Source organism: Anomaloglossus baeobatrachus, chromosome 2, assembly GCF_048569485.1.
Source record: "Anomaloglossus baeobatrachus isolate aAnoBae1 chromosome 2, aAnoBae1.hap1, whole genome shotgun sequence".
Classification (NCBI taxonomy): Eukaryota; Metazoa; Chordata; class Amphibia; order Anura; family Aromobatidae; genus Anomaloglossus; species Anomaloglossus baeobatrachus.
The window spans coordinates 589,116,708-589,142,487 of NC_134354.1; the positions used below are offsets into that span (position 1 = coordinate 589,116,708).

The 25,780-nt window shown below is 50.2% G+C and overlaps 1 protein-coding gene across 17 annotated transcripts in view; it reads left to right on the plus strand.

Moving 5' to 3' along the window:
- The window catches only part of MYCBP2 (MYC binding protein 2), a 481,356-nt gene that overhangs the window by 128,794 nt on the left and 326,782 nt on the right, over positions 1-25,780 (plus strand). For 14 of the 17 annotated variants that reach the window (XM_075336774.1, XM_075336775.1, XM_075336778.1 and 11 more), the window contains exons 17-18: positions 2,919-3,020; positions 3,206-3,256. In XM_075336774.1, the coding sequence (XP_075192889.1) occupies positions 2,919-3,020; positions 3,206-3,256 (153 nt within the window). The remainder of the gene's footprint in view (positions 1-2,918; positions 3,021-3,205; positions 3,257-25,780) is intronic. The other 3 variants (XM_075336779.1, XM_075336783.1, XM_075336784.1) reach the window with 2 other exon arrangements.

The window sequence follows — 25,780 nt, forward strand, 5'->3', positions numbered from 1 at the left end:
GACGCTGTCCTCGGAGAGCTTCACCCACTTACTGGCTCACCAACGAGCATCCCTATTACCAACATCCCTAGCTTCTTTCCCCGCTCTGCGCTTTTCTGACTTCTCTCCTCGCTCTGCGTCAGTAATAGGAACGCGCTAATAGTGTGCGCTCCCAAAGTGACGTCAGCAGCCCGGAGCATGCGCACATCGCATAATGAATCTAGGGACATACACCTAGATTCAGTGCGCATGCTCAGGCAGAGGACGTTTAGTGCACAACAGCAGGATTACAGGGCAGGTTGCTGTAACGTTTGGGCAGTCACAGCAATCATTTGTATTGTGGTGGGCATCATTTAATAAATAAAAAAAATAGCTTGACTGATGTTGATTGGCAATGAGGACATCAATAGCACAACACCTATAACTGAAACGCAAAGTATGAGATGCATTCAACTAACCATGTAAAGATAACATCATGGTTTTTTGGTTTTGTTCTTTAAACTTTGTCACTGAAGCACATAGCATCATTTAAAACCCATTCTAACTAGTTTAATATGGAAAAATGAGGTGATGGGGTCCCTTTTAATTATCAGCGTTTCATAGGGTTTTTTTTTTTTTGTTTTATTGAAAAATGTATCAAGTTTATGCAAAGACTCAACATTTACAGTAATGCCCCCTCTGCAATTCTCCCTTACTGGATATCCACTCATGGGCCAAATCCTTACTGATGACAACCCATTCTTGTTTAATCCGTGCTTGGAGTGTAACACACTTTTTTTTTTGTTTGTTTTGTTTTTTGTCCACCTGATTTGAGAGTTCTCATTGGGTTTAAGAACTAGAGACTTTTCTGGACTTGACCTAAAATTTCACTGTATTGTTCATCGAGGCACTTGATGACCCCTTGTTTCTTGTGACTGCTGTCTTGCTAAAAAAAGCATTGTTCATCTCATCATCGCTCCTGCGGGGGATGTTTAGATGCCGTTCTTTATTCATGGCAGTGTTTAGAGCCCAATCCCTTGGGTGTAAAGCAGCCTCATACCTGAATGCTCTCAGTATGAATACTCTAGGCTATGTTCACCCTTAGTGGGTTTTTTTTTTTGTTTTGTTCTGCAGCAAAAGCCTGCTCTCTTGGCAGTAAAAATGTTGAGTTCAATGATCAGATTTCACTGGTGTTTTTTGCAGTGTTTTTTTTTGGCGCATTTTTGCAACTTTTTTTTTTCATTTGGATTAAATGTGTCGTTAGTCTATAAATTAACATGTTTAATAAAAATTTGTTTTCTTCACTAAAACGCAGAAAAATCTATTTTCTATGTTATATCACTTTCTCAATGCTTTCTATGGGTGAAAAGACGCTGAAAGAATTTACATTCTACAGATTTTAAACATTGCAGCTCTCAGATTGTCGGAAAAAAAAAAAAAAGTATTTCTGAAATTTTAGACTTTGCGATTATTGTAAAATACAGCTTCTTATTTGCATACAAAAAGTAAAAAACCTGATTGTCAATAGTCTAATGTTGACATGACTCCTTGTAATGCTCACTATTCTTTCTCCAAACAATCATTCCTCCAGATGTCCAAGCAGTTTAGAGAAAATAACTTTACGCCAGTCGTCTGACAATCTGCAGGAAGTACGAGGATTGGACTGTAGTCTGTCCTTGATGTTTTTCTCTGGAGAGCAATGGCGTCTTCACTTTCCGCCTTGACACCAGCCCAGCCTCCAAAATCCTTTGCCACATTGCGCATACAAATGCATTGCTATCTGCCTTCTAGTATTTCTCCACAAGCTCTGCACTGGTGTTGAACTGATCTATAGCTGAATCCTCTTGAGATAACAATCCTAGCATTTACTGGACTTAACGTGGTGTCACACACAGCGACAGCGACGGGACGTCGGTGCAACGTCACAGAAAATGGTGACGTAGCAGCGACGTCGTTGTCGTCGCTGTGTGTGACATCCAGCAACGAGCTGGCCCCTGCTGTGAGGTCGTTGCTCGTTGCTGAATGTCCTGCTTCATTTTTTCGTCGTTGCTCTCCCGCTGTGAAGCACACATCGCTGTGTGTGACAGCGAGAGAGCGACGAAATGAAGCGAGCAGGGAGCAGGAGCCGGCATCTGGCAGCTGCGGAAAGCTGTAACCACTGTAAACATCGGGTAACCAAGGGAAGACCTTTCCCTGGTTACCCGATATTTACCTTCGTTACCAGCCTCCGCCGCTCTTGCGTACTGCAGCTACATGTGCACAGAGCAGGAGCCGGCACTAGCAGCATCGGGTAATTAACCCTATGTGTGCTGTAGCTAGGAGAGCAAGGAGCCAGCGCTAAGCAGTGTGCGCGGCTCCCTGCTCTCTTGATCTGAGAAATGGTTGATTTAGGGGCAATCTTACAAACTGCAATGTCCTTGTCTGTAAAGTCTTCTTGATGCAAAGCAATGATGACTGGATTTTTTTCCTTGGAGGGTAATCATGTGGAACAGAACTCAATTATTTCAAGCACCAGCACTTTTTTTAAAGGAACAAGTCTGCTCTTCTCACTCTGCCATGCTGATTGACTTGTATCAGATGCCTTGTCCTTGTTCACACTTTTTCTCCTGAGCTAGCGAGAGCATAAATTATACAAGCAGGTCATTTCAGTGCAAATTAAAAGGAATGACTGTATTTTATTTACAATTCATCTGATCACTTTTTATAACAATCTAGAGATATTGTAATTTGCCACTTAAAATCGGGAAGTAGTAGACTTTAAGAAAACGAAATTTGTGTCCAATCTCCAAACCTTTGGACATTGCTTTAGATATATATTGCTTTTGAAGAGCAGCGATAGTTGTTTGACGGAAGAGTTGAGCAATCGTATAACTACCAAAGCTGGTTACGGAGCTGGTCTTAATCCACTCATGACACTAAAATGGCGCTACATATGATTCTTCTATCTTGAATTGTTTCAGCTGTGCCGGTGGCAGGTGTTAACATCGATGAACATCTTCAGTTACGACAAGACGACAAAAGGCAAAGGGCTAACCGGAGACATAGAATCGATGAAGGAAGAGGTATAGATGCTTAGAAAATGTAATATAATGACATATCTGCAGAGCAATGCAATATGAGAGGCTATATGTCATTTTTATCTTTAATTTACTCATTCCAGATAAATGAATATTTCCTATCCTCTTTTTTTTCATATGTACAGAAATTTTTTTTTGCATTACATTTTATTTTTTTTATTCTTTTTTAGGAAATAATAAACCAAATGGGAATTTAGGTATGGCGATTTTCCTGAAAACTGGTAATAATTGCAAAGTATTTGCATTGAGCTTTGCAGTGTCTGTATGTACTACTCTAAGCAACGGATTGCAATTTCTGTGATCGGAACTCATACAGCAGTATGTAGGGATCAATACCACTGCAAAAGGAGACTTGTGTGCTAAAAATGCAAATCCTGTAACGATGCCATTAAAGTGAACCTGACAGGACAAATTTTACTCATTGTCAAAATATCCTTATTATTATTATTATTAATAATCATTTAATGTTTGAACACCGCTTGTCCTGCATGCATAATGCCAGTAAAAATCACAAAGGTAGTCCTGCTCGCCTGAAGTCATGCTAGTCTGTCCCTGAACACACCCTTTCTGGCTTTATTGGCTCGCCTCCTGCTGGGATAGATTGTTCGCAGATAAAGCCATGACCAGTACAACTCTTCTTTCTTCTTTTTTTTTTTTTTTTTATCCTCCATGTTTACCAGATGCCATCAGATCTAAATTAACATAGGTCCTGACCTATGAGATGATGCTTAAACTGGAAAGGGCATGTCTAGGATCCCGCCAGCCTCTCTTCAGGTGGGCAGCACCACCTCTGTGACTCTCTTCAGGTGGGCAGCGCCACCTCTGTGACTCTCTCTTCAGGTGGGCAGCGCCACCTCTGTGACTCTCTCTTCAGGTGGGCAGCGCCACCTCTGTGACTCTCTGTTCAGGTGGGCAGCGCCACCTCTGTGACTCTCTGTTCAGGTGGGCAGCGCCACCTCTGTGACTCTCTCTTCAGGTGGGCAGCGCCACCTCTGTGACTCTCTCTTCAGGTGGGCAGCGCCACCTCTGTGACTCTCTTCAGGTGGGCAGCGCCACCTCTGACTCTCTCTTCAGGTGGGCAGCGCCACCTCTGACTCTCTCTTCAGGTGGGCAGCGCCACCTCTGACTCTCTCTTCAGGTGGGCAGCGCCACCTCTGTGACTCTCTTCAGGTGGGCAGCGCCACCTCTGTGACTCTCTCTTCAGGTGGGCAGCGCCACCTCTGTGACTCTCTCTTCAGGTGGGCAGCGCCACCTCTGTGACTCTCTGTTCAGGTGGGCAGCGCCACCTCTGTGACTCTCTGTTCAGGTGGGCAGCGCCACCTCTGTGACTCTCTTCAGGTGGGCAGCGCCACCTCTGTGACTCTCTCTTCAGGTGGGCAGCGCCACCTCTGTGACTCTCTCTTCAGGTGGGCAGCGCCACCTCTGACTCTCTCTTCAGGTGGGCAGCGCCACCTCTGACTCTCTCTTCAGGTGGGCAGCGCCACCTCTGACTCTCTCTTCAGGTGGGCAGCGCCACCTCTGCGACTCTCTTCAGGTGGGCAGCGCCACCTCTGTGACTCTCTCTTCAGGTGGGCAGCGCCACCTCTGTGACTCTCTGTTCAGGTGGGCAGCGCCACCTCTGTGACTCTCTCTTCAGGTGGGCAGCGCCACCTCTGTGACTCTCTGTTAAGGTGGGCAGCGCCACCTCTGTGACTCTCTTCAGGTGGGCAGCGCCGCCTCTGTGACTCTCTCTCTCTTTTTCTTCAGGTGGGCAGCGCCACCTCTGTGACTCTCTCTCTCCAGGTGGGCAGCGCCGCCTCTGTGACTCTCTCTCTCTTTTTCTTCAGGTGGGCAGCGCCGCCTCTGTGACTTTTGCATGATACATGTCTTGTATTAGTAGCATGGTGTCCATACTAGTGTAGCTGAGGGTTATAATAAAATGTTAATTTCTTTGTGAGATCAGGGCTCTGTAGTACGGTAATAGAATTTTCTATCATGAAATTGCATCTGCAGTCAGTAGTGATAGAGGATAGCAGGCATGTGACTGTTAGCAGAAAATAGTGTAATTTATAAGTAGAATCTATATTTTCTATTCTATCCTTATTGAAAATCTCTTGATTGAGTTTGGTAAATGACTAGGATTTAACAGACATGAAAAGTGTATGTGTTAGAGGATATATGTGTATGGACATTTTTGGCAGTTGTATTTTTCAGTCCACAGTTTTATAAAGAATTCCTAAAGTTTATAACAATTATACAGGGTATCGCGCTGCGCAGTACCAGAATTTAATTAGGAGCAGTGAGTGTAAAGACCAAACCTTTCATAGGTATAGCGCACTTTACTGGCCTTTTATAAAGGAGTTTAAAGGGTTAAAACAGTAAGGACTTTTACATATCCGTTCCTAAAGCAGAGATAAGATCTATACTGAATGTAGTTGAAATTGACAGCCAAAAGTAAACCTGAACCTTTCCTGTCCGTGTCTAATACAGACAGGCCTGATGTAGGAAGTGACGGAGTTTGCGTTACTAGTAAATATGACATTTAAATTCCATTTAGGAATTCCCTGAGACAAAACTATGTCCTACTTGGCTCTGAAAGCGCCTCTCTCATTTGGAGTGCTGTAATGGGCCTTTCTCTAATGCATCTGACTAGTGGCTTTTCCTAAGGCAGAGTTATATGCTTCTGAGGCTATTGAGATCTGGTCAGGAGACCCTCAATTACTCTGGACGTCATGGCTTATACTCTAGGGAGAAAGTCAGATGTGTGAAACAAGCCTAAGGGTGGTGTCACACACAGCGACGACGACAACGACGTCGCTGCTACGTCACCATTTTCTGTGACGTTGCAGCGACATCCCGTCGCTGTCGCTGTGTGCGACATACAGCAACGAGCTGGCCCCTGCTGTGAGGTCGCCGCTCGTTGCTGAATGTCCTGCTTCATTTTTTGGTCGTCGCTCTCCTGCTGTGACGCACGCATCGCTGTGTGTGACAGCGAGAGTGCGACGAAATGAAGCGAGCAGGAGACTGCTTCTGGCAGCTGCGGTAAGCTGTAACCAAGGTAAATATCGGGTAACCAAGGGAAGCCCTTTCCTTGGTTACCCGATATTTACCTTCGTTACCAGCCTCCGCCGCTCTCGCTGCCAGTGACTGCTCCTGCTCTCTGCACATGTAGCTGCAGTACACATCGGGTAATTAACCCCATGTGTACTGTAGCTAGGACTGCAGGGAGCCAGCGCTAAGCAGTGTGCGCGGCTCCCTGCTCTCTGCACATGTAGCTGCAGTACACATCGGGTAATTAACCCCATGTGTACTGTAGCTAGGAGTGCAGGGAGCTAGCGCTAAGCAGTGTGCACGGCTCCCTGCTCTCTGCACATGTAGCACAGCGACGCCTGTCGTTATGATCGCTGCTGCGTCTGCTGTGTTTGACAGCTAAGCAGCGATCATAACAGCGACTTACAAGGTCGCTGTTACGTCACAGAAAATGGTGACGTAACAGCGACGTTGTCGCTATGTGTGAACCCAGCTTAAGGCCATGTGCGTACGTTAGGTTTTTTTCTTGCGTTTTGGTTGCGTTTTAAATTGCACTGTGTCAATGACAAAATGCATGTGTTTTGCTTCCCCAGCGAAGTCTGATAAATCAGAAATTACATGCTCACATTACTTTTTTTTTTAGCAGTGTTTTGATTGACAAATATTTGTTAATTTTTGAATAAAAAAAAGCAGGTCACTTCTTTGTGTTTTGTGAACATTTTCCACCCATTGAAATGAATGAGGTGTGTCAAAACTCAACCAAAATTTTTAGTTGTGCGTTTGCACTGCCTTTTCGTTGTGTTTTGGATACAGTTTTGTCAACTAAAACACAGGTCACCAACTTTTCTCCACTCTGTCTATCTCTGCTTCATACTTACTGATCACAGGCGTTGCTGTCACGGCATCTCTTGCTTCTGAAAGTGCTGGCCGCTCATTAGGCTCATTTCATATTCATTTTTTATGACAGATTATACCTATTTTAAAAATCGCATTTCTTTGTCGCTCTATTGGGAGACCCAGACAATTGGGTGTATAGCTACTGCCTCCGGAGGCCACACAAAGTATTACACTAAAAAGTGTAAGGCCCCTCCCCTTCTGCCTATACACCCCCCGTGGGATCACGGGCTCCTCAGTTTTCATGCTTTGTGCGAAGGAGGTCAGACATCCACGCATAGCTCCACTGTTTTAGTCAGCAGCAGCTGCTGACTATGTCGGATGGAAGAAAAGAGGGCCCATACTAGGGCCCCCAGCATGCTCCCTTCTCACCCCACTCTTGTCGGCGGTGTTTAAGGTTGAGGTACCCATTGCGGGTACGGAGGCTGGAGCCCACATGCTGCTTTCCTTCCCCATCCCCCTCAGGGCTCTGGGTGAAGTGGGATCTTACCGGTCTCCAGGCACTGAGACCGTGCTCCATCCACAGACCCGGAGAACCTGCTGGATATGGAGCTGAGTATCGTCAGGGACAGGCCCTGCTACATTAAGGTACTCTGTGTCCCCGTACAAATCGCGCACACACACACCAGCATTGCTGGGTGTGTTAGTGCGCCGGGGACAACAGCGCGGAGCGCTTGTGCTATTACTCACTGCAGCTTTGCTGAGTGAGTTAATGTATTGGGAACTGCCGCGCCGGCCGCTGCTGGCTGTTTTTACACTGCGGCGCGGCTGGGACTTGTGGTGCGCCGGGGACTTCCGCGCTGGCCGTGCACATAGGACGGCCGCGCTTATTACTCGAGTCCCCGGCTTTGCGGCCTAGTTTCATTTCGTTCCCGCCCCCAGGCCTGCCAGTCAGGGGAGGGGCGGGACGCTGTACAGAACGTCAGCGCCGAGGGCTGGAGTCTGCTTAGCATACTCCAGCCCCCTCACTGGACACAGTGGGACGCCAGTTTCCCGCACTTTGTCTGGGGCACGCCCACGGCCCGCCCCTCTCCACAGGACGCCGGCAGCCATTCCTGTGTGCAGTCTGAGCTGGAGAAGAGAGACAAGCTCTGGGACACCCAGTCACAGGATTCTGGCGACCACACACCCGCTTTTGAGCGGGCGGTAAGCAGCACCTGAAGTGCTGACCCCACTAATGCCGAAGTGTTCATTTGTACTTTATGCTTGTATGCTATACATTGCACTGTACGGTCGCTATTCTTGGCTATATACCCTCCTAGATGGCTAGACAACAGCATGTCGTCCGCAAAAAGCAAGGGTGCCAAGGCAAGGCTTTCTTTGCTGCTTGTACTGCATGTGAGGCTGTTCTACCGGCAGATTTCACTGACCCCCATTGTGTGCAATGCTCCCCTGTAGCACTTGCTCAGCCGGGGTCTCTGCTAGAGGTGGCCCAAGGAGAACCACCTGTGAACACTGTCCAGGTGGCAGGGACGGAGGACTTTGCAGTCCAGACCGGTAACTCAGACCATGGGCACTGTTGATTCAATGCTCCCTGGCCCCCCTCATTTGGAACAAATCCGTGCTCCGGGGGGGTCCCATGCATCCCAGGGTGAAGGCTCTGACACGGACGACAGTCCCAGACAGCCTAAGCGAGCTCGCTGGGAGCGGCCCTCGACTTCATCACACTGGTCAGGGTCCCAGCAGGAGGACTCTCTGTATGATGAGGCAGACGTAGCTGATCAGGATTCTGATCCTGAGACCGCTCTCAATCTGGATACACCTGATGGGGACGCCATAGTGAATGATCTTATAGCGTCCATCAATGGAATGTTAGATATTTCTCCCTCAGCTCCTCCAGTGGAGGAGTCAGCTTCACAGCAGGAGAAATTCCATTTCAGGTATCCCAAGCGTAAATTGAGTACTTTTCTTGACCACTCTGACTTCAGAGAAGCAGTTCAGAAACACCACGCTTATCCAGATAAGCGTTTCTCCAAACGTCTTAAGGATACACGTTATCCCTTTCCCCCTGACGTGGTCAAGAGCTGGACCCGGTGTCCAAAGGTGGATCCTCCAATCTCCAGGCTTGCGACTAGATCCATAGTTGCAGTGGACGATGGGGCTTCACTTAAAGATGCCACTGACAGACAGATGGAGCTCTGGTTGAAATCCATCTATGAAGCTATCGGCGCGTCGTTTGCTCCGGCATTCGCAGCCGTATGGGCACTCCAAGCTATTTCAGCTGGTCTTGCGCAGATTGACACTGTCACACGTACATCTGTTCCGCAAGTAGCGTCCTTAACCTCTCAAATGTCTGCATTTGCGTCTTACGCTATTAATGCTGTCCTGGACTCTACGAGCCGTACGGCAGTGGCGTCCGCCAACTCTGTGGTTTTACGCAGAGCCTTGTGGTTAAGGGAATGGAAGGCAGATTCTGCTTCCAAAAAGTGCTTAACCAGTTTGCCATTTTCTGGTGACAGACTGTTTGGTGAGAGATTGGATGAAATCATTAAACAGTCCAAGGGTAAGGATTCTTCCTTACCCCAGCCCAAACCTAACAAACCCCAACAGAGGAGGGGACAGTCGAGGTTTCGGTCCTTTCGAGGCTCGGGCAGGTCCCAATTCTCCTCGTCCAAAAGGACTCAAAAGGATCAGAGGAGCTCAGATTCTTGGCGGGCTCAGTCACGCCCAAAGAAGGCAGCCGGAGGAACCGCTACCAAGGCGGCTTCCTCATGACTTTCGGCCTCCTCTCTCCGCATCCTCGGTCGGTGGCAGGCTCTCCCGCTTTGGGGACATTTGGCTGCCACAGGTCAAAGACCGTCGGGTGAGAGACATTCTGTCTCACGGGTACAGGATAGAGTTCAGTTCTCGTCCTCCGACTCGATTCTTCAGAACTTCTCCACCTCCCGACCGAGCCGGTGCTCTTCTGCAGGCGGGTGCTCTCTAAAGGCAGAAGGAGTGGTGATCCCTGTTCCTCTTCAGGAGCAAGGTCACGGTTTTTACTCCAATTTGTTTGTGGTGCCAAAAAAGGACGGCTCTTTCCATCCTGTTCTGGACCTAAAACTGCTCAACAAGCATGTGAAAACCAGGCGGTTCCGGATGGAATCCCTCCGCTCCGTCATCGCCTCAATGTCTCAAGGAGATTTCCTAGCATCAATAGACATCAAGGATGCTTATCTCCACGTGCCGATTGCTCCAGAGCACCAGCGTTTTCTACGCTTCGTTATAGGAGACGAACACCTTCAGTTCGTAGCCCTGCCTTTCGGTCTGGCGACAGCCCCACGGGTCTTCACCAAGGTCATGGCAGCAGTAGTAGCAGTCCTGCACTCTCAGGGTCACTCTGTGATCCCTTACTTGGACGATCTACTTGTCAAGGCACCCTCTCAAGAGGCATGCCAACACAGCCTGAACGTTGCGCTGGAGACTCTCCAGAGTTTCGGGTGGATCATCAACTTTTCAAAGTCAATTCTGACCCCGACCCAATCGCTAACATATCTTGGCATGGAGTTTCATACTCTCTCAGCGATAGTGAAACTTCCGCTGGACAAACAGCGTTCACTTCAGACAGGGGTGCAATCTCTCCTTCAAGCCAGTCGCACCCCTTGAGACGCCTCATGCACTTCCTAGGGAAGATGGTAGCAGCAATGGAGGCAGTCCCTTTCGCGCAGTTTCATCTGCGTCCACTACAATGGGACATTCTCCGCCAATGGGACGGGAAGTCGACGTCCCTCGACAGGAACGTCTCCCTTTCTCAGGCGGCCAAGGAATCTCTTCGGTGGTGGCTTCTTCCCACCTCATTGTCAAAAGGAAAGTCCTTCCTACCCCCATCCTGGGCGGTGGTCACGACAGACGCGAGTCTATCAGGGTGGGGAGCAGTTTTTCTCCACCACAGGGCTCAAGGCACGTGGACTCAGCAGGAGTCCACCCTTCAGATCAATGTTCTGGAAATCAGAGCAGTGTATTTTGCCCTACAAGCCTTCCAGCAGTGGCTGGAAGGCAAGCAGATCCGAATTCAGTCGGACAACTCCACAGCGGTGGCATACATCAACCACCAAGGGGGGACACGCAGTCGGCAAGCCTTCCAGGAAGTCCGGCGGATTCTGACGTGGGTGGAAGACACGGCATCCACCATATCCGCAGTTCACATCCCGGGCGTAGAAAACTGGGAAGCAGACTTCCTCAGTCGCCAGGGTATGGACGCAGGGGAATGGTCTCTTCACCCGGACGTGTTTCAGGAGATCTGTCGCCGCTGGGGGATGCCGGACGTCGACCTAATGGCGTCCCGGCACAACAACAAGGTCCCAGCTTTCATGGCACGGTCTCACGATCACAGAGCTCTGGCGGCGGACGCCTTAGTTCAAGATTGGTCGCAGTTCCGGCTCCCTTATGTGTTTCCACCTCTGGCGCTGTTGCCCAGAGTGCTACGCAAGATCAGGTCCGACTGCCGCCGCGCCATCCTCGTCGCTCCAGACTGGCCAAGGAGGTCGTGGTACCCGGATCGGTGGCATCTCACGGTCGGCCAACCGTGGGCACTACCAGACCGTCCAGACTTACTGTCCCAAGGGCCGTTTTTCCATCGGAATTCTGCGGCCCTGAACCTGACTGTGTGGCCATTGAGTCCTGGATCCTAGCGTCTTCAGGATTACCCCAAGGGGTCGTGGCCACCATGAGACAGGCTAGGAAGTCCACTTCTGCTAAGATCTACCACAGAACGTGGAAGATTTTCTTATCCTGGTGCTCTGCACAAGGAGTCTCCCCCTGGCCATTCGCGTTACCTGTCTTTCTTTCCTTCCTGCAATCTGGGTTGGAAAAGGGCTTGTCGCTCGGCTCCCTTAAAGGGCAAGTCTCGGCACTATCCGTGTTTTTTCAGAAGCGTCTAGCGCGACTTTCTAAGGTGCGCACGTTCCTGCAGGGGGTGTGTCATATCGTACCTCCGTACAGGAGGCCGTTAGATCCGTGGGATCTAAACAAGGTCCTTGTTGCTCTCCAGAAGCCGCCTTTCGAGCCCCTGAGGGATGTGTCACTTTCTCGACTCTCACAGAAAGTGGCATTTCTGGTAGCGGTCACGTCTCTTCGGAGAGTGTCTGAACTAGCAGCGCTGTCATGCAAAGCTCCTTTCCTGGTGTTCCACCAGGACAAGGTAGTGCTGCGCCCCATTCAGGAGTTTCTCCCTAAGGTGGTATCCTCTTTTCACCTTAATCAGGATATCTCCTTGCCTTCCTTTTATCCGCATGCAGTTCATCGGTATGAAAAGGATCTACATTTGTTGGATCTGGTGAGAGCACTCAGAATCTACATTTCCCGCACGGCGCCCCTGCGCCGCTCGGATGCACTCTTTGTCCTGGTCGCTGGTAAGCGCAAAGGGTCGCAGGCTTCAAAAGCCACCCTGGCTCGATGGATCAAAGAACCAATTCTTGAAGCCTACCGTTCTGCTGGGCTTCCGGTTCCATCAGGGCTGAAGGCCCATTCTACCAGAGCCGTGGGTGCGTCCTGGGCATTACGACACCAGGCTACGGCTCAACAGGTGTGCCAGGCAGCTACCTGGTCGAGTCTGCACACTTTCACCAAACATTATCAGGTGCATACCTATGCTTCGGCGGACGCCAGCCTAGGTAGAAGAGTCCTGCAGGCGGCAGTTGCCTCCCCGTAGGGGAGGGCTGTCTTTGCAGCTCTAACATGAGGTATTTCTTTACCCACCCAGGGACAGCTTTTGGACGTCCCAATCGTCTGGGTCTCCCAATGGAGCGCCGAAGAAGAAGGGAATTTTGTTACTTACCGTAAATTCCTTTTCTTCTAGCTCCTATTGGGAGACCCAGCACCCGCCCTGTTGTCCTTCGGGATTTTTGGTTGTTTTTCGGGTACACATGTTGTTCATGTTGAATGGTTTTCAGTTCTCCGACGTTACTTCGGAGTGAATTTGTTTAAACCAGTTATTGGCTTTCCTCCTTCTTGCTTTTGCACTAAAACTGGTGAGCCAGTGATCCCACTGGGGGTGTATAGCCAGAAGGGGAGGGGCCTTACACTTTTTAGTGTAATGCTTTGTGTGGCCTCCGGAGGCAGTGCTATACACCCAATCGTCTGGGTCTCCCAATAGGAGCTAGAAGAAAAGGAATTTACGGTAAGTAACAAAATTCCCTTCTTCTTATCCCTGAACACTTTTTTTTTTTTTTTCCCTGCCTGTCAATGGAGTACACCCTTATTTTTCCGGTGCCCCCATTCCTCGACGGCTTTCCCTTCTCTCACCCTTTTACTCCCTGTTTGGGCATAAAGATTTATTAATAAATGAAAATGGAAAAAGAATATTCTTTCTTTTGTTTTACTGGGTAGTGAGAACCCACTATCTGAACATCTCAGTCTGCTGTATTTATTTATACCCTAAGATATACATTCAAGGTCAAAAAACAATTACATAAATTCAGCCCTCGACTGTCCCTCGATGTACTGTACCCTGCCTACCAATGGAGTACATTCTAATTTGTACAATGCCCCCATTCCTCGGCGGCTGCCCCTTAGTAATTCACTGCCTCAAATAGTAGTGCAAATAGACTAAAGGTACGGGACTAAATACAGCAGACTGAGATGTTCAGATAGTGGGTTGTCACTACCCAGTAAAACAAAAGAATATTCTTTTCCCATTTATTAATAAAGCTTTATGCCCAAACAGGGAGTAAAAGGGTGAGAGAAGGGAAAGCAGTTGAGGAATGGGGGCACCGGAAAAATAAGGGTGTACTCCATTGACAGGCAGAAAAAGTGTTCAGGGATAAGAAATAGAGGTTATCCTTAAAACCATTAAGGACATCCCTGTTACTTTGTATATAGTAATTTAAAAGTCCCTTCCTCCCCATACAGGATAAATTTAATTCATATTTGGGATTAATAATATGTCAACCCTCATTTGGTGCGAATATATGTAGTTTTTTGAGTTTGTGGTTTTAAATATATATTCTAATAATATGCGATTTTTAAAATAGGTATAATCTGTCATAAAAGTATTTTTGTATACCTATAAGAAAAAATAGTTTTGTCTGAAAAACCTCATTTCATATTCACTGCACCAGCTCATTAGGCTCATCTCACATTCACTGCTTCCCCCGCCCGCCGGGAGCCTAGGATTGGTTGCAGTCAGACACTCTCCCTACACTGAGTGACAGCTGTCAGACTGCAACCAATCACAGCCGCCGGTGGGTGGTTCTATATCATACAGTACAATCAATAAAAAAAAAAAAAAAAAAAAAAAAAAAAAGCATGCGTCCCCACCAATTTTGATACCCAGCCAAGATAAAGCCTCACAGCTGAGGGCTGTTATTCTCAGACTGGAGAGACCCATGTTATTGGGAGGTACCCCAGCCTAAAAATATCGGCCTGCAGCCACCCGAAATTGCCGCACCCATTACATGCAACAGTCCCGGGACTTTACCCGGCTCATCCCAGTTGCCCTTGTGCGGTGGCAATCGGGGTAATAAGGAGTTAATGGCAGCCCACAGCTGTCACTAAGTCCTATGTTAGTGATGGCATGCATCTGAGAACACCCCCTCATCACTAATATGTAAGTGAAAGTAAATATACACGAACACCAAAAAAATCCTCTACTGTATTTGAAATAAGACAAAAAAAGCCACCTTCTTTCACCACTTTATTAACCCCCCCAAACACCCCACAATGCTTCCAGCTCTGCTACATCTGGCACAGCGAGCGCCATAGAACAAGCTGCCTGCTGTTAGCTCCACACAGCAACTGAAGGGAGTCACGCTATCAGCAGTGACATCACTCAGGTTAGCCACTGCCATAGCTGGAGTCCTACACCAGTGACAGTAAATCAACCGAGTGACTGAAGTGAGCCTTGCGATCAGCGGTGCCGTCACTCGGGTGATTTTCGGGCACAGCTGGAGTCCTTTACCTTTGACCGCAAATAAGGCCGTGACACAGAGCCGCGCGATGAGAATGAACTCAGGTGAACCTCTGACGTCACAGCTGCAGGCCCCACACCACTCCCTGTGTCGCGGCACTGACTTCAGAGGTTCATCCAAGTTCATTCTCCTCGCAGGGCTCTGTCACTGTTTGCTGTCAGCGGCTAGACATGCTCTACGGTGCTGCTGTGACATGACATGAATGTAGCAGAGCTGAATTGCCTTGGGACCTCGTGTGGATTACTTCGGACCTGCAGGGGTGTTTAGGGGTTAATAAAGTGGTGAAAGAGGGGTGTTTTTTTGTTTTTTTTTTTTTGCTTCAAATAAAGGATTTTTCGGTGTTTTGTTTATTTACTTTCACTTACAGATTTGTGATGAGGGGATATCTCAGACTACTGCCATCACTAACCTAGGACTCAGTGGCTGCTGTGGGCTGCTATTAACTCCTTATTACCCCTATTGCCACAGCACCAGGGCAGCCGGGGCCTGCGCCAGAATTGGCACATCTTATGGATGCACCACTTCTGGAGCGGCTGTGGGCTGTTATTGTTAGGCTGGAAAGGGCCAAATAATGATGGCCCTTCCCACCGTAATATTATTAGCCCCCAGATATCTGCTGCACCTTGGATGATTTTAGAAAAATGGGGCGACTCCACGTCTTATATATTTTTTTTTTTCTTTTCTTCTACAGCCAGCCAAGGTACATCAGACAGCCGAGGGTTGCAGCCTGGAGCTGCAGCTGTTCCTGTGCTGGATATGAAAAATGGGGGGAGCCACATCTATTTATTTTATTTATTTGTTTTTTTCTTTTTTACCCAAAAAAAAACAAAAAACAGGATAGCTAGTTATCCCTCTATCAAGCTATTCTGTTATTTCTTTCTAGCTATTCTATCTATTCTAGCGATCAATTATCCCATCTTATTTTTTTATCCTTGAAAAAAACGCATTAAATACACGTGTTTACTGCATTTTTCTTTGTCGCTCCATTGGGAGACCCAGACAATTCGGGTGTGTAGCTTCTGCCTCCGGAGGCCACACAAAGTATTACATTTTAAAAAGTGTAACCCCTCCCCTCTGCCTATACACCCTCCCGTGCATCACGGGCTCCTCAGTTTTATGCTTTGTGTTGAAGGAGGCACACATTCACTCAAGCTCCCATTTTAGTCAGCAGCAGCTGCTGATTGTATCGGATGGAAGAAAAGAGGGCCCCCACAGGGCCCCCGGCATGCTCCCTTCTCACCCCACTAAGTCGGCGGTGCTGTTAAGGTTGAGGTACCCATTGCGGGTACAAAGGCTGGAGCCACATGCCGTTTTTCCTTCCCCATCCCTTAGAGGCTCTGGGAGAAGTGGGATCCTATCCGGTCACCATTCACTGGGACCGGGCTCCCTCCGCAGCCCCTGGGAGAATCTGCCGGACAGGAGACTTGGTATCATCAGGGACAAGGCCCTGCATCTAAAGGTACTCTGTGTCCCTTTGGGGACGGTGCATGGAGCGCCTGTGTCACAGACGCTGCAGCGGCTGCTGGTTTTTTGTGACGACCGGGACTACCGCGCCGACCGCGCCTGTTCGCCGGCCGCGTTATTAACTTTAGTCCCCGGCTTCATGCGGCCTAGTACCATAACTCCCGCCCCCGGGCCTGCCAGTCAGGGGTAAGGGCGGGACGGTCGACTGGACGTCGGCAGTGAGGGCTGGAGCATACTTAGGTGTTCTCCTCCCCCCTCACTGATCACTGTGGGGCACCAGATTCCTGCACTTTATTAGTCGCCGCCCACGGCTCCCTCCTCCCCTGAGAGCTCCGGCAGCCATTTTTACAATCACTTCTGCCGGTGGCGGATTTCAGAACGAGCTCTGCAGCTCTGGGAGGCCCAAGGCAGGGAATCTGGTGGACACACAACCGCTTTGGGCGGTCGGTAAGCCACACCGGTTACCCGGTGCTGGTCCCCCTGGCCGAAGTGTGTGTGTGTGTGTGTGTGTGTGTGTGTGTGTGTGTGTGTGTGTGTGTATTATATACATATATATAATATATACATATACATACATAATATATTTGTATACATTTTCTCTGTTCGGCCGCATTGTTTTGCTTTTGGCTATATACCCTCAGTGATCACTCTCCGAGGAGACAACAGCATGTCGTCCGCAAAGAGCAAGGGTGCCAAGACACAGGGCTATTTTGCAACCTGTACCTCTTGTGCGGCTATGTTACCTGCAGGTTCCACCTACCCTCACTGTGAGCAATGCTCGGCCCCTGTTGCACTCGCTCAGCCGGAGCCTCGGGCACTGGTGGGACCCTCGGCTCAGGTAGAACCCCCTGCTTCCACTGTCCAGGTGGCAGGGACAGAGTTTGCAGTTTTGGCTGAGAAACTCTGAGTCGCTTTCACAATCCATTGCTCAGTCTATGGACAGATGGTCTGCTAAGATACTAGAAACCTTGCAGTCCAGACCGGTCCTTACACAGGCCTCGGGCACTGTGAGTTCATCGCCCCCAGGACCCTCTCGGTCTGCGCAGCAGCGTGCTCCTGGGGTGACACCTAGGTCTCACGGGGAGGACTCCGACACGGACCGCAGTCCCAGACCGGCTAAGCGGGCTCGCTGGGAACCTTCCCCGACTTCATCACACTGTTCGGGGTCTCAACTTGAGGACTCTCTGGAGGATGAAGCGGAGGTCGCAGCTCAGGGCTCTGACCCTGACGTTGCTCTCAATCTTGATACACCGGAAGGGGACGCCATAGTAAATGACCTTATAGCGTCCATCAACCAGGTGTTAGATCTATCTCCCCGCCTCCACCTGTAGAGGAGTCGGCTTCTCAGCAGGAGATACACCAGTTCAGGTTTCCCAAACGTACACGGAGTGCGTTTTTCGATCACTCTAACTTTAGAGATGCTGTCCAGAAGCACAGAGCATTTCCGGACAAGCGCTTTTCTAAGCGTCTTAATGACACACGTTACCCCTTCCCCGCTGACGTAGTTAAGGGTTGGGCTCAATGTCCCAAGGTGGATCCTCCAGTCTCTAGACTGGCGGCTAGATCCGTAGTATCAGTGGCAGATGGTTCATCGCTCAAGGATGCCACTGACAGGCAGATAGAACTCCTGATGAAATCCATCTATGAAGCCACAGGCGCGTCTTTTGCCCCAGCCTTTGCAGCAGTGTGGGCACTCCAAGCTATCTCAGCTTGTCTGTCTGAGATTAATGCGGTCACACGTACCTCTGCTCCGCAAGTTGCGTCTTTGACTTCTCAGGCGTCGGTATTTTCATCCTACGCCATGAATGCAGTCCTGGACTCTGCGAGCCGTACAGCGGTAGCGTCCGCCAATTCGGTGGCAGTCCGCAGGGCCATGTGGCTACGCGAATGGAAGGCAGACTCTGCTTCCAAGAAGTTCTTAACCGGTTTGCCATTTTCTGGCGACCGTTTGTTTGGCGAGCGATTGGATGAAATTATTAAGCAATCCAAGGGAAAGGACTCGTCCTTACCCCAGTCCAAACCAAACAGACCTCAGCAACGAAAAATTCAATCGAGGTTTCGGTCCTTTCGGCCCTCAGCCAGGTCCCAATCATCCACGTCCAACAGGCCACAGAAGGGCCAGAGGAACTCTGATGCATGGCGGTCTAAGTCACGTCCTCCAAAGACCGCCGGAGGCACCGTCTCCAAGGCGGCCTCCTCATGACTTTCGGCCTCCCCAAACCGCATCCTCGGTCGGTGGCAGGCTCTCCCGCTTTTGCGACGCCTGGTGGCCACATGTCCAAGACCGATGGGTGAGAGACATTCTGTCTCACGGTTACAGGATAGAGCTCAGCTCTCGTCCTCCGACTCGTTTCTTCAGAACATCCCCGCCCCCCGAGCGAGCCGATGCACTTTTTCAGGCGGTGAACACTCTGAAGACAGAAGGAGTTGTGATCCCCGTTCCCCTTCAAGAACGTGGTCACGGTTTTTACTCCAACTTGTTCGTGGTGTCAAAAAAGGACGGATCATTCCGTCCCGTTCTGGACCTCAAACTGCTCAACAGACACGTGAGAACCAGACTGTTTCGGATGGAATCTCTCCGCTCTGTCATCGCTTCGATGTCCCAAGGAGACTTCCTAGCATCAATCGACATCAGGGATGCTTATCTCCATGTGCCGATTGCACCGGAGCATCAACGCTTCCTGCGTTTCGCCATCGGGGACGAACACCTTCAGTTTGTGGCACTGCCTTTCGGCCTGGCGACAGCCCCACGGGTCTTCACCAAGGTCATGGCATCCGTGGTGGCGGTCCTACACTCTCAGGGCCACTCGGTGATCCCTTACTTAGACGATCTCCTAGTCAAGGCTCCCTCCCGGGCGGCATGCCAACACAGCCTGACCATTGCTCTGGAGACTCTCCAGAGGTTCGGGTGGATCATCAATTTCCCAAAGTCAAAATTGACACCGACCCAATCACTGACTTACCTCGGGATGGAGTTTCATACTCTCTCAGCGATAGTCAAGCTTCCGCTGGACAAACAGCGTTCGCTGCAGACAGGGGTGCACTCTCTTCTTCGGGCCCAGTCACACCCCTTGCGGCGCCTCATGCACTTCCTAGGGAAGATGGTGGCAGCAATGGAGGCAGTTCCCTTTGCGCAGTTTCATCTGCGTCCACTTCAATGGGACATTCTCCGCAAATGGGACAGGAGGTCGACGTCCCTAGACAGGAACGTATCTCTTTCACTGGCAACCAAAACCTCTCTTCAGTGGTGGCTTCTTCCCACTTCTTTGTCGAGGGGAAAATCCTTCCTGCCCCCATCCTGGGCTGTGGTCACGACGGACGCGAGTCTGTCAGGGTGGGGAGCGGTTTTTCTCCACCACAGGGCTCAGGGAACCTGGACTCCGACAGAGTCCTCCCTTCAGATCAATGTTCTGGAGATAAGGGCAGTGTATCTAGCCCTAAAGGCGTTCCATCGGTGGCTGGAAGGCAGGCAGATCCGCATACAGTCTGACAACGCCACGGCGGTCGCGTACATCAACCACCAGGGCGGCACACGCAGTCGTCAAGCCTTCCAAGAAGTTCGGCGGATTCTGCTGTGGGCGGCGGCCACAGCCTCCACCATCTCCGCAGTTCACATACCGGGCGTAGAAAGCTGGGAAGCAGACTTTCTCAGTCGCCAGGGCATGGACGCAGGGGAATGGTCTCTTCACCCGGACGTGTTTCAAGAGATCTGTCGCCGCTGGGGAGCGCCGGACGTCGACCTCATGGCGTCTCGACACAACAACAAAGTCCCGGCATTCATGACACGGTCTCAAGATCACAGAGCTCTGGCGGCGGACGCATTAGTTCAGGATTGGTCGCAGTTTCGACTGCCTTATGTATTTCCTCCTCTGGCACTGCTGCCCAGAGTGTTACGCAAGATCAGGTCCGACTGCCGCCGCGCCATCCTCGTCGCTCCAGACTGGCCGAGGAGGTCGTGGTACCCGGATCTGTGGCACCTCACGGTGGGTCAACCGTGGGCACTCCCAGACCGACCAGACTTGCTGTCTCAAGGGCCATTTTTCCATCTGAATTCTGCGGCCCTCAACCTGACTGTGTGGCCATTGAGTCCTGGCTCCTAGCGTCCTCAGGGTTATCTCAAGATGTCATCGCCACTATGAGACAGGCCAGGAAACCAACGTCCGCCAAGATCTATCACAGGACTTGGAGGATCTTCTTATCCTGGTGCTCTGATCAGGGTTTTACTCCCTGGCCGTTTGCCTTGCCCACTTTTCTTTCATTCCTGCAATCCGGAATGGACAAGGGTTTGTCTCTCGGCTCTCTCAAGGGACAAGTATCAGCGCTTTCCGTGTTTTTTCAAAAGCGTCTAGCCAGGCTTCCGCAGGTCCGCACGTTCCTGCAGGGAGTTTGCCACATAGTCCCACCTTACAAGAGGCCGCTGGAACCATGGGATTTTAACAGAGTGCTAAAGGCTCTTCAGAAACCACCTTTCGAGCCACTGCGGGATGTCTCTCTATCACGTCTTTCGCAGAAGGTGGCCTTTCTAGTGGCAGTTACATCACTCCGGAGAGTGTCTGAGCTTGCAGCGCTGTCATGCAAAGCCCCCTTCCTGGTGTTTCACCAGGATAAGGTGGTTCTGCGTCCGGTCCCGGAATTTCCTCCTAAGGTGGTATCCCCTTTTAATCTCAATCAGGATATCTCCTTACCTTCTTTTTGCCCTCATCCAGTTCACCAATGTGAAAAGGATTTGCATTTGTTAGATCTAGTGAGAGCACTCCGGCTCTACATTTCTCGCACGGCGCCCCTGCGTCGTTCTGATGCGCTCTTTGTCCTTGTCGCTGGCCAGCGTAAGGGGTCGCAGGCTTCCAAGTCAATCTTGGCTCGGTGGATCAAGGAACCGATTCTTGAAGCCTACCGTTCTTCTGGGCTTCCGATTCCTTCAGGGCTGAAAGCCCATTCTACCAGAGCCGTGGGTGCATCCTGGACATTGCGGCACCAGGCTACGGCTCAGCAGGTGTGTCAGGCGGCTACCTGGTCGAGTCTGCACACTTTCACGAAACACTATCAGGTGCATGCATATGCTTCGGCAGATGCCAGCCTAGGTAGGCGAGTCCTTCAGGCGGCGGTTGCCCACCTGTAAGAGGGGGCCGTTTTTTCGGCTCTTTTTATCGAGGTATTCTTTTACCCACCCAGGGACTGCTTTTGGACGTCCCAATTGTCTGGGTCTCCCAATGGAGCGACAAAGGGAATTTTGTTTACTTACCGTAAATTCCTTTTCTTCTAGCTCCTATTGGGAGACCCAGCACCCGCCCCTGTTCCCTTCGGGCTGTTGTTCTTTTGTGTACACATGTTGTTCATGTTGAATTGTTCTTTTGGTTCATGGTTCAGTTCTCCGAACATCCTTCGGATTGAATTTTCCTTAGACCAATTTATAAGTTTCCTCCTTCCTGCTTTTGCACCAAAACTGAGGAGCCCGTGATGCACGGGGGGGTGTATAGGCAGAAGGGGAGGGGCTTTACACTTTTAAGTGTAATACTTTGTGTGGCCTCCGGAGGCAGAAGCTATACACCCGAATTGTCTGGGTCTCCCAATAGGAGCTAGAAGAAAAGGAATTTACGGTAAGTAAACAAAATTCCCTTCTTTGTCAAACGCAGTGTTAACAGTTTTCAATTCTGCCAGAGGGTGCAATTTTTTTTTTTTTTTTTTGTCAAATCAAGAGCGCAACGTGCGGACATACCCTAAGGCTGCAATTAGACCTCCATAATATGGGTCTGTAATGGAGCTGTACTAAGAAAGCGTTCCATTAATAGCCTGAAGAAAGATGCAGTAATTGACAAAAGTAGGTAATGTGTACACAATTTACAGGAATTGTCCTGCACCTCAACACTGTACATTGGATAGGGTCTGTTGGAGGTACTTTACTCATGTCGTGTTTTTTTTTTTTGTTTTTTTTTTCTTTCCTTTTTTCTAAACTTCAGTTTTTACATTAACCATTGTGGACCTTTTATGTAACTATTATGTGACTTTCTGTAATTGATCTGCTTCGGGACTGGGCAGCTATTGCTTTCTCTTCTTCTTTTTTTTTTTTTTTTTTTTTTTTTTTCCCCCTCTCTTCCCTGCCATATCTTTTATCTGGTTTATGTCCTCCATAATTCATTGTAGTGCTTCTTCATTCTCCTATTATATATTTTTGTTTTCTTTGTCGCTCCTAATTGGGAGACCCAGACAATTGGGTGTATAGCTACTGCCTCCGGAGGCCACACAAAGTATTACACTAAAAAGTGTAAGGCCCCTCCCCTTCTGGCTATACACCCCCCCGTGGGATCACGGGCTCCTCAGTTTTATGCTTTGTGCGAAGGAGGCCAGACATCCACGCATAGCTCCACTGTTTAGTCAGCAGCAGCTGCTGACTATGTCGGATGGAAGAAAAGAGGGCCCATACGGGGGCCCCCAGCATGCTCCCTTCTCACCCCACTTTCTGTCGGCGGTGTTTGTTAAGGTTGAGGTACCCATTGCGGGTACGGAGGCTGGAGCCCACATGCTGATTCCTTCCCCATCCCCATTAGGGCTCTGGGTGAAGTGGGACTTTACCGGTCTCCGGGCACTGAGGCCGTGCTCCATCCACAGCCCCTGGAGGATCTGCTGGATACGGAGCGGAGTTTCCTCAGGGACAGGACCCTGCTCCATCAAGGTACTCCGTGTCCCCGTGCTTATCGCACGCACACTGCAGCATTGCTGGGTGTGCTAGTGCGCCGGCGTAAACAGCGCTGCTGCGCTTGTGCCGTTACTCACTACAGCTCTGCTGAGTGAGGTGACTTTGTACGATCGGCCGATCCGACCGCTGGGGTCAGTGTTTACTGCGTCGCGGCTGGGATTTGTGGTGCGCCGGGGACTTCCGCGCTGGCCGTGCATATATGACGGCCGCGCTAGATTACTACAGTCCCCGGCTTTTGCGGCCTAGTTCGTATCGTTCCCGCCCCCGGACCTGCCAGTCAGGAGGAGGGCGGGACGCTGTACAGACCAGCAGCGTTAAGAGCTGGAGTCTGTTTTACATACTCCAGCCCTCACACTAGGCACAGGGGGACGCAGTTTCCCGCTCTTTTGTTTGTGACGCCCACGGTCCGCCCCTCTTCACAGGACGCCGGCAGCCATTCCTGCCTGCACGCTGAGCTGCAGAGGGGAGGCTGGGAGACCCAGACAAGGGATTCTACGACCTCACACCCGCTTTTCAGCGGGCGGTAAGCAGCCCTCAAGGGCTCTCCCCCACTTGTGCCATAGTGTACTTTGTATTTTGTGCTGGCAATACTTTGCACTGTACAGTCGCTGGTGATTTTCTGCTATATACCCTCCTTAGATTTCTCAAGGAGATAACAGCATGTCGTCCGCAAAAAGCAAAAGTGCCAAGGCACGGACTTTATATGCTGCTTGTACCGCATGTGGGGCTACTCTACCGGCAGGTTCCACTGACCCCCATTGTGTGCAGTGCTCGGCCCCTGTGGCAATTGCTCAGCCGGGGCCGCTGCTAGAGGTGACCCAGGGAGAACCACCTGTGAATGCTGTCCAGGTGACAGGGACGGAGTTTGCAGCTTTTGCTGACAGATTGTCTATGACTATGTCTAAAATTCTTGAAACATTGCAGTCTAGACCAGTAACTCCGACCATGGGCACTGTTGATCCATTGCCCCCTGGTCCCCCTCAGCTGGACCACTTCCTAGCTCCGGGGGTGTCACATGCACCCCAGGGTGACGGCTCTGACTCGGACGACAGTCCCAGACAACCTAAGCGGGCTCGCTATGAGCGACCCTCAACTTCATCACACTGGTCAGGGTCCCAGCGGGACGACTCTCTGTGTGATGAGGCGGATGTAACTGATCAGGAGTCTGATGCTGGGGCCGCTCTCAATCTAGATACCCCGGATGGTGACGCCATAGTGAATGATCTTATAGCGTCCATCAATAGGATGTTAGATATTTCTCCACCAGCTCCTCTTGCGGAGGAGGCAGCTTCACAGCAGGAGAAATTCCATTTCAGGTATCCCAAGCGTAAATTAAGCACGTTTCTGGACCACTCTGACTTTAGAGACGCAATCCAGAAACACCACGCTTATCCAGATAAGCGTTTTTCCAAACGGCTTAAAGATACACGCTATCCTTTTCCCCCTGACGTGGTCAAGGGCTGGACACAGTGTCCCAAGGTGGATCCTCCAATCTCCAGGCTTGCAGCCAGATCTCTAGTTGCAGTGGAAGATGGGGCGGCACTTAAAGATGCCACTGACAGACAGATGGAGCTCTGGTTAAAATCCATCTATGAAGCTATTGGAGCGTCGTTGGCGCCAGCATTCGCAGCCGTATGGGCACTCCAAGCTATTTCAGCTGGGCTTACACAGGTCGACACGGTCACACGTACATCTGCTCCGCAGGTGGCACCCTTGACCTCTCAAATGTCTGCATTCGCGTCTTACGCGATTAATGCTGTCCTAGACTCTACGAGCCGTACGGCGGTGGCGTCAGCCAACTCTGTGGTTTTACGCAGAGCCCTGTGGTTGAGAGAATGGAAGGCAGATTCTTCTTCCAAGAAGTGCTTAACCAGTTTGCCTTTTTCTCGTGACCGATTGTTTGGGGAGCGTTTGGATGAAATCATTAAACACTCCAAGGGTAAGGATTCATCCTTACCTCAGCCCAGACAAAACAAACCTCAACAGAGGAGGGGACAGTCTGGTTTTCGGTCCTTTCGAGGCTCAGGCAGGTCCCAATTCTACTCGTCCAAAAGTACTCAAAAGGATCAGAGGGGCTCAGATTCTTGGCGGACTCAATCACGCCCAAAAAAGCCAGCCGGAAGAACCGTTACCAAGACGGCTTCCTCATGACTCTCAGCCTCCTCTCTCCGCATCCTCGGTCGGTGGCAGGCTCTCCCGCTTTGGCGACATTTGGCTGTCACAGGTCAAAGACCGTTGGGTGAGAGACATTCTGTCTCACGGGTACAGGATAGAGTTCAGCTCTCGTCCTCCAACTCGCTTCTTCAGAACTTCCCCACCGCCCGACCGAGCCGATGCTCTGCTGCAAGCGGTGTCCGCTCTAAAGGCGGAAGGAGTGGTGACTTCTGTTCCTCTTCAGGAACAAGGTCACGGTTTTTACTCCAATTTGTTTGTGGTGCCAAAGAAAGACGGGTCGTTCCGTCCCGTCCTGGATCTAAAGCTGCTCAACAAACACGTAAAAACCAGGAGGTTCCGGATGGAATCTCTCCGCTCCGTTATCGCCTCAATGTCTCAAGGAGATTTCCTAGCATCAATAGACATCAAGGATGCGTATCTCCACGTGCCAATTGCGCCAGAGCATCAGCGCTTTCTACGCTTCGTTATAGGAAGTGAACACTTGCAGTTCGTAGCTCTACCTTTCGGGCTGGCGACAGCCCCTCGGGTCTTCACCAAGGTCATGGCAGCAGTAATAGCAGTCCTGCACTCGCAAGGTCACTCCGTGATCCCGTATTTGGACGATCTTCTTATCAAGGCACCCT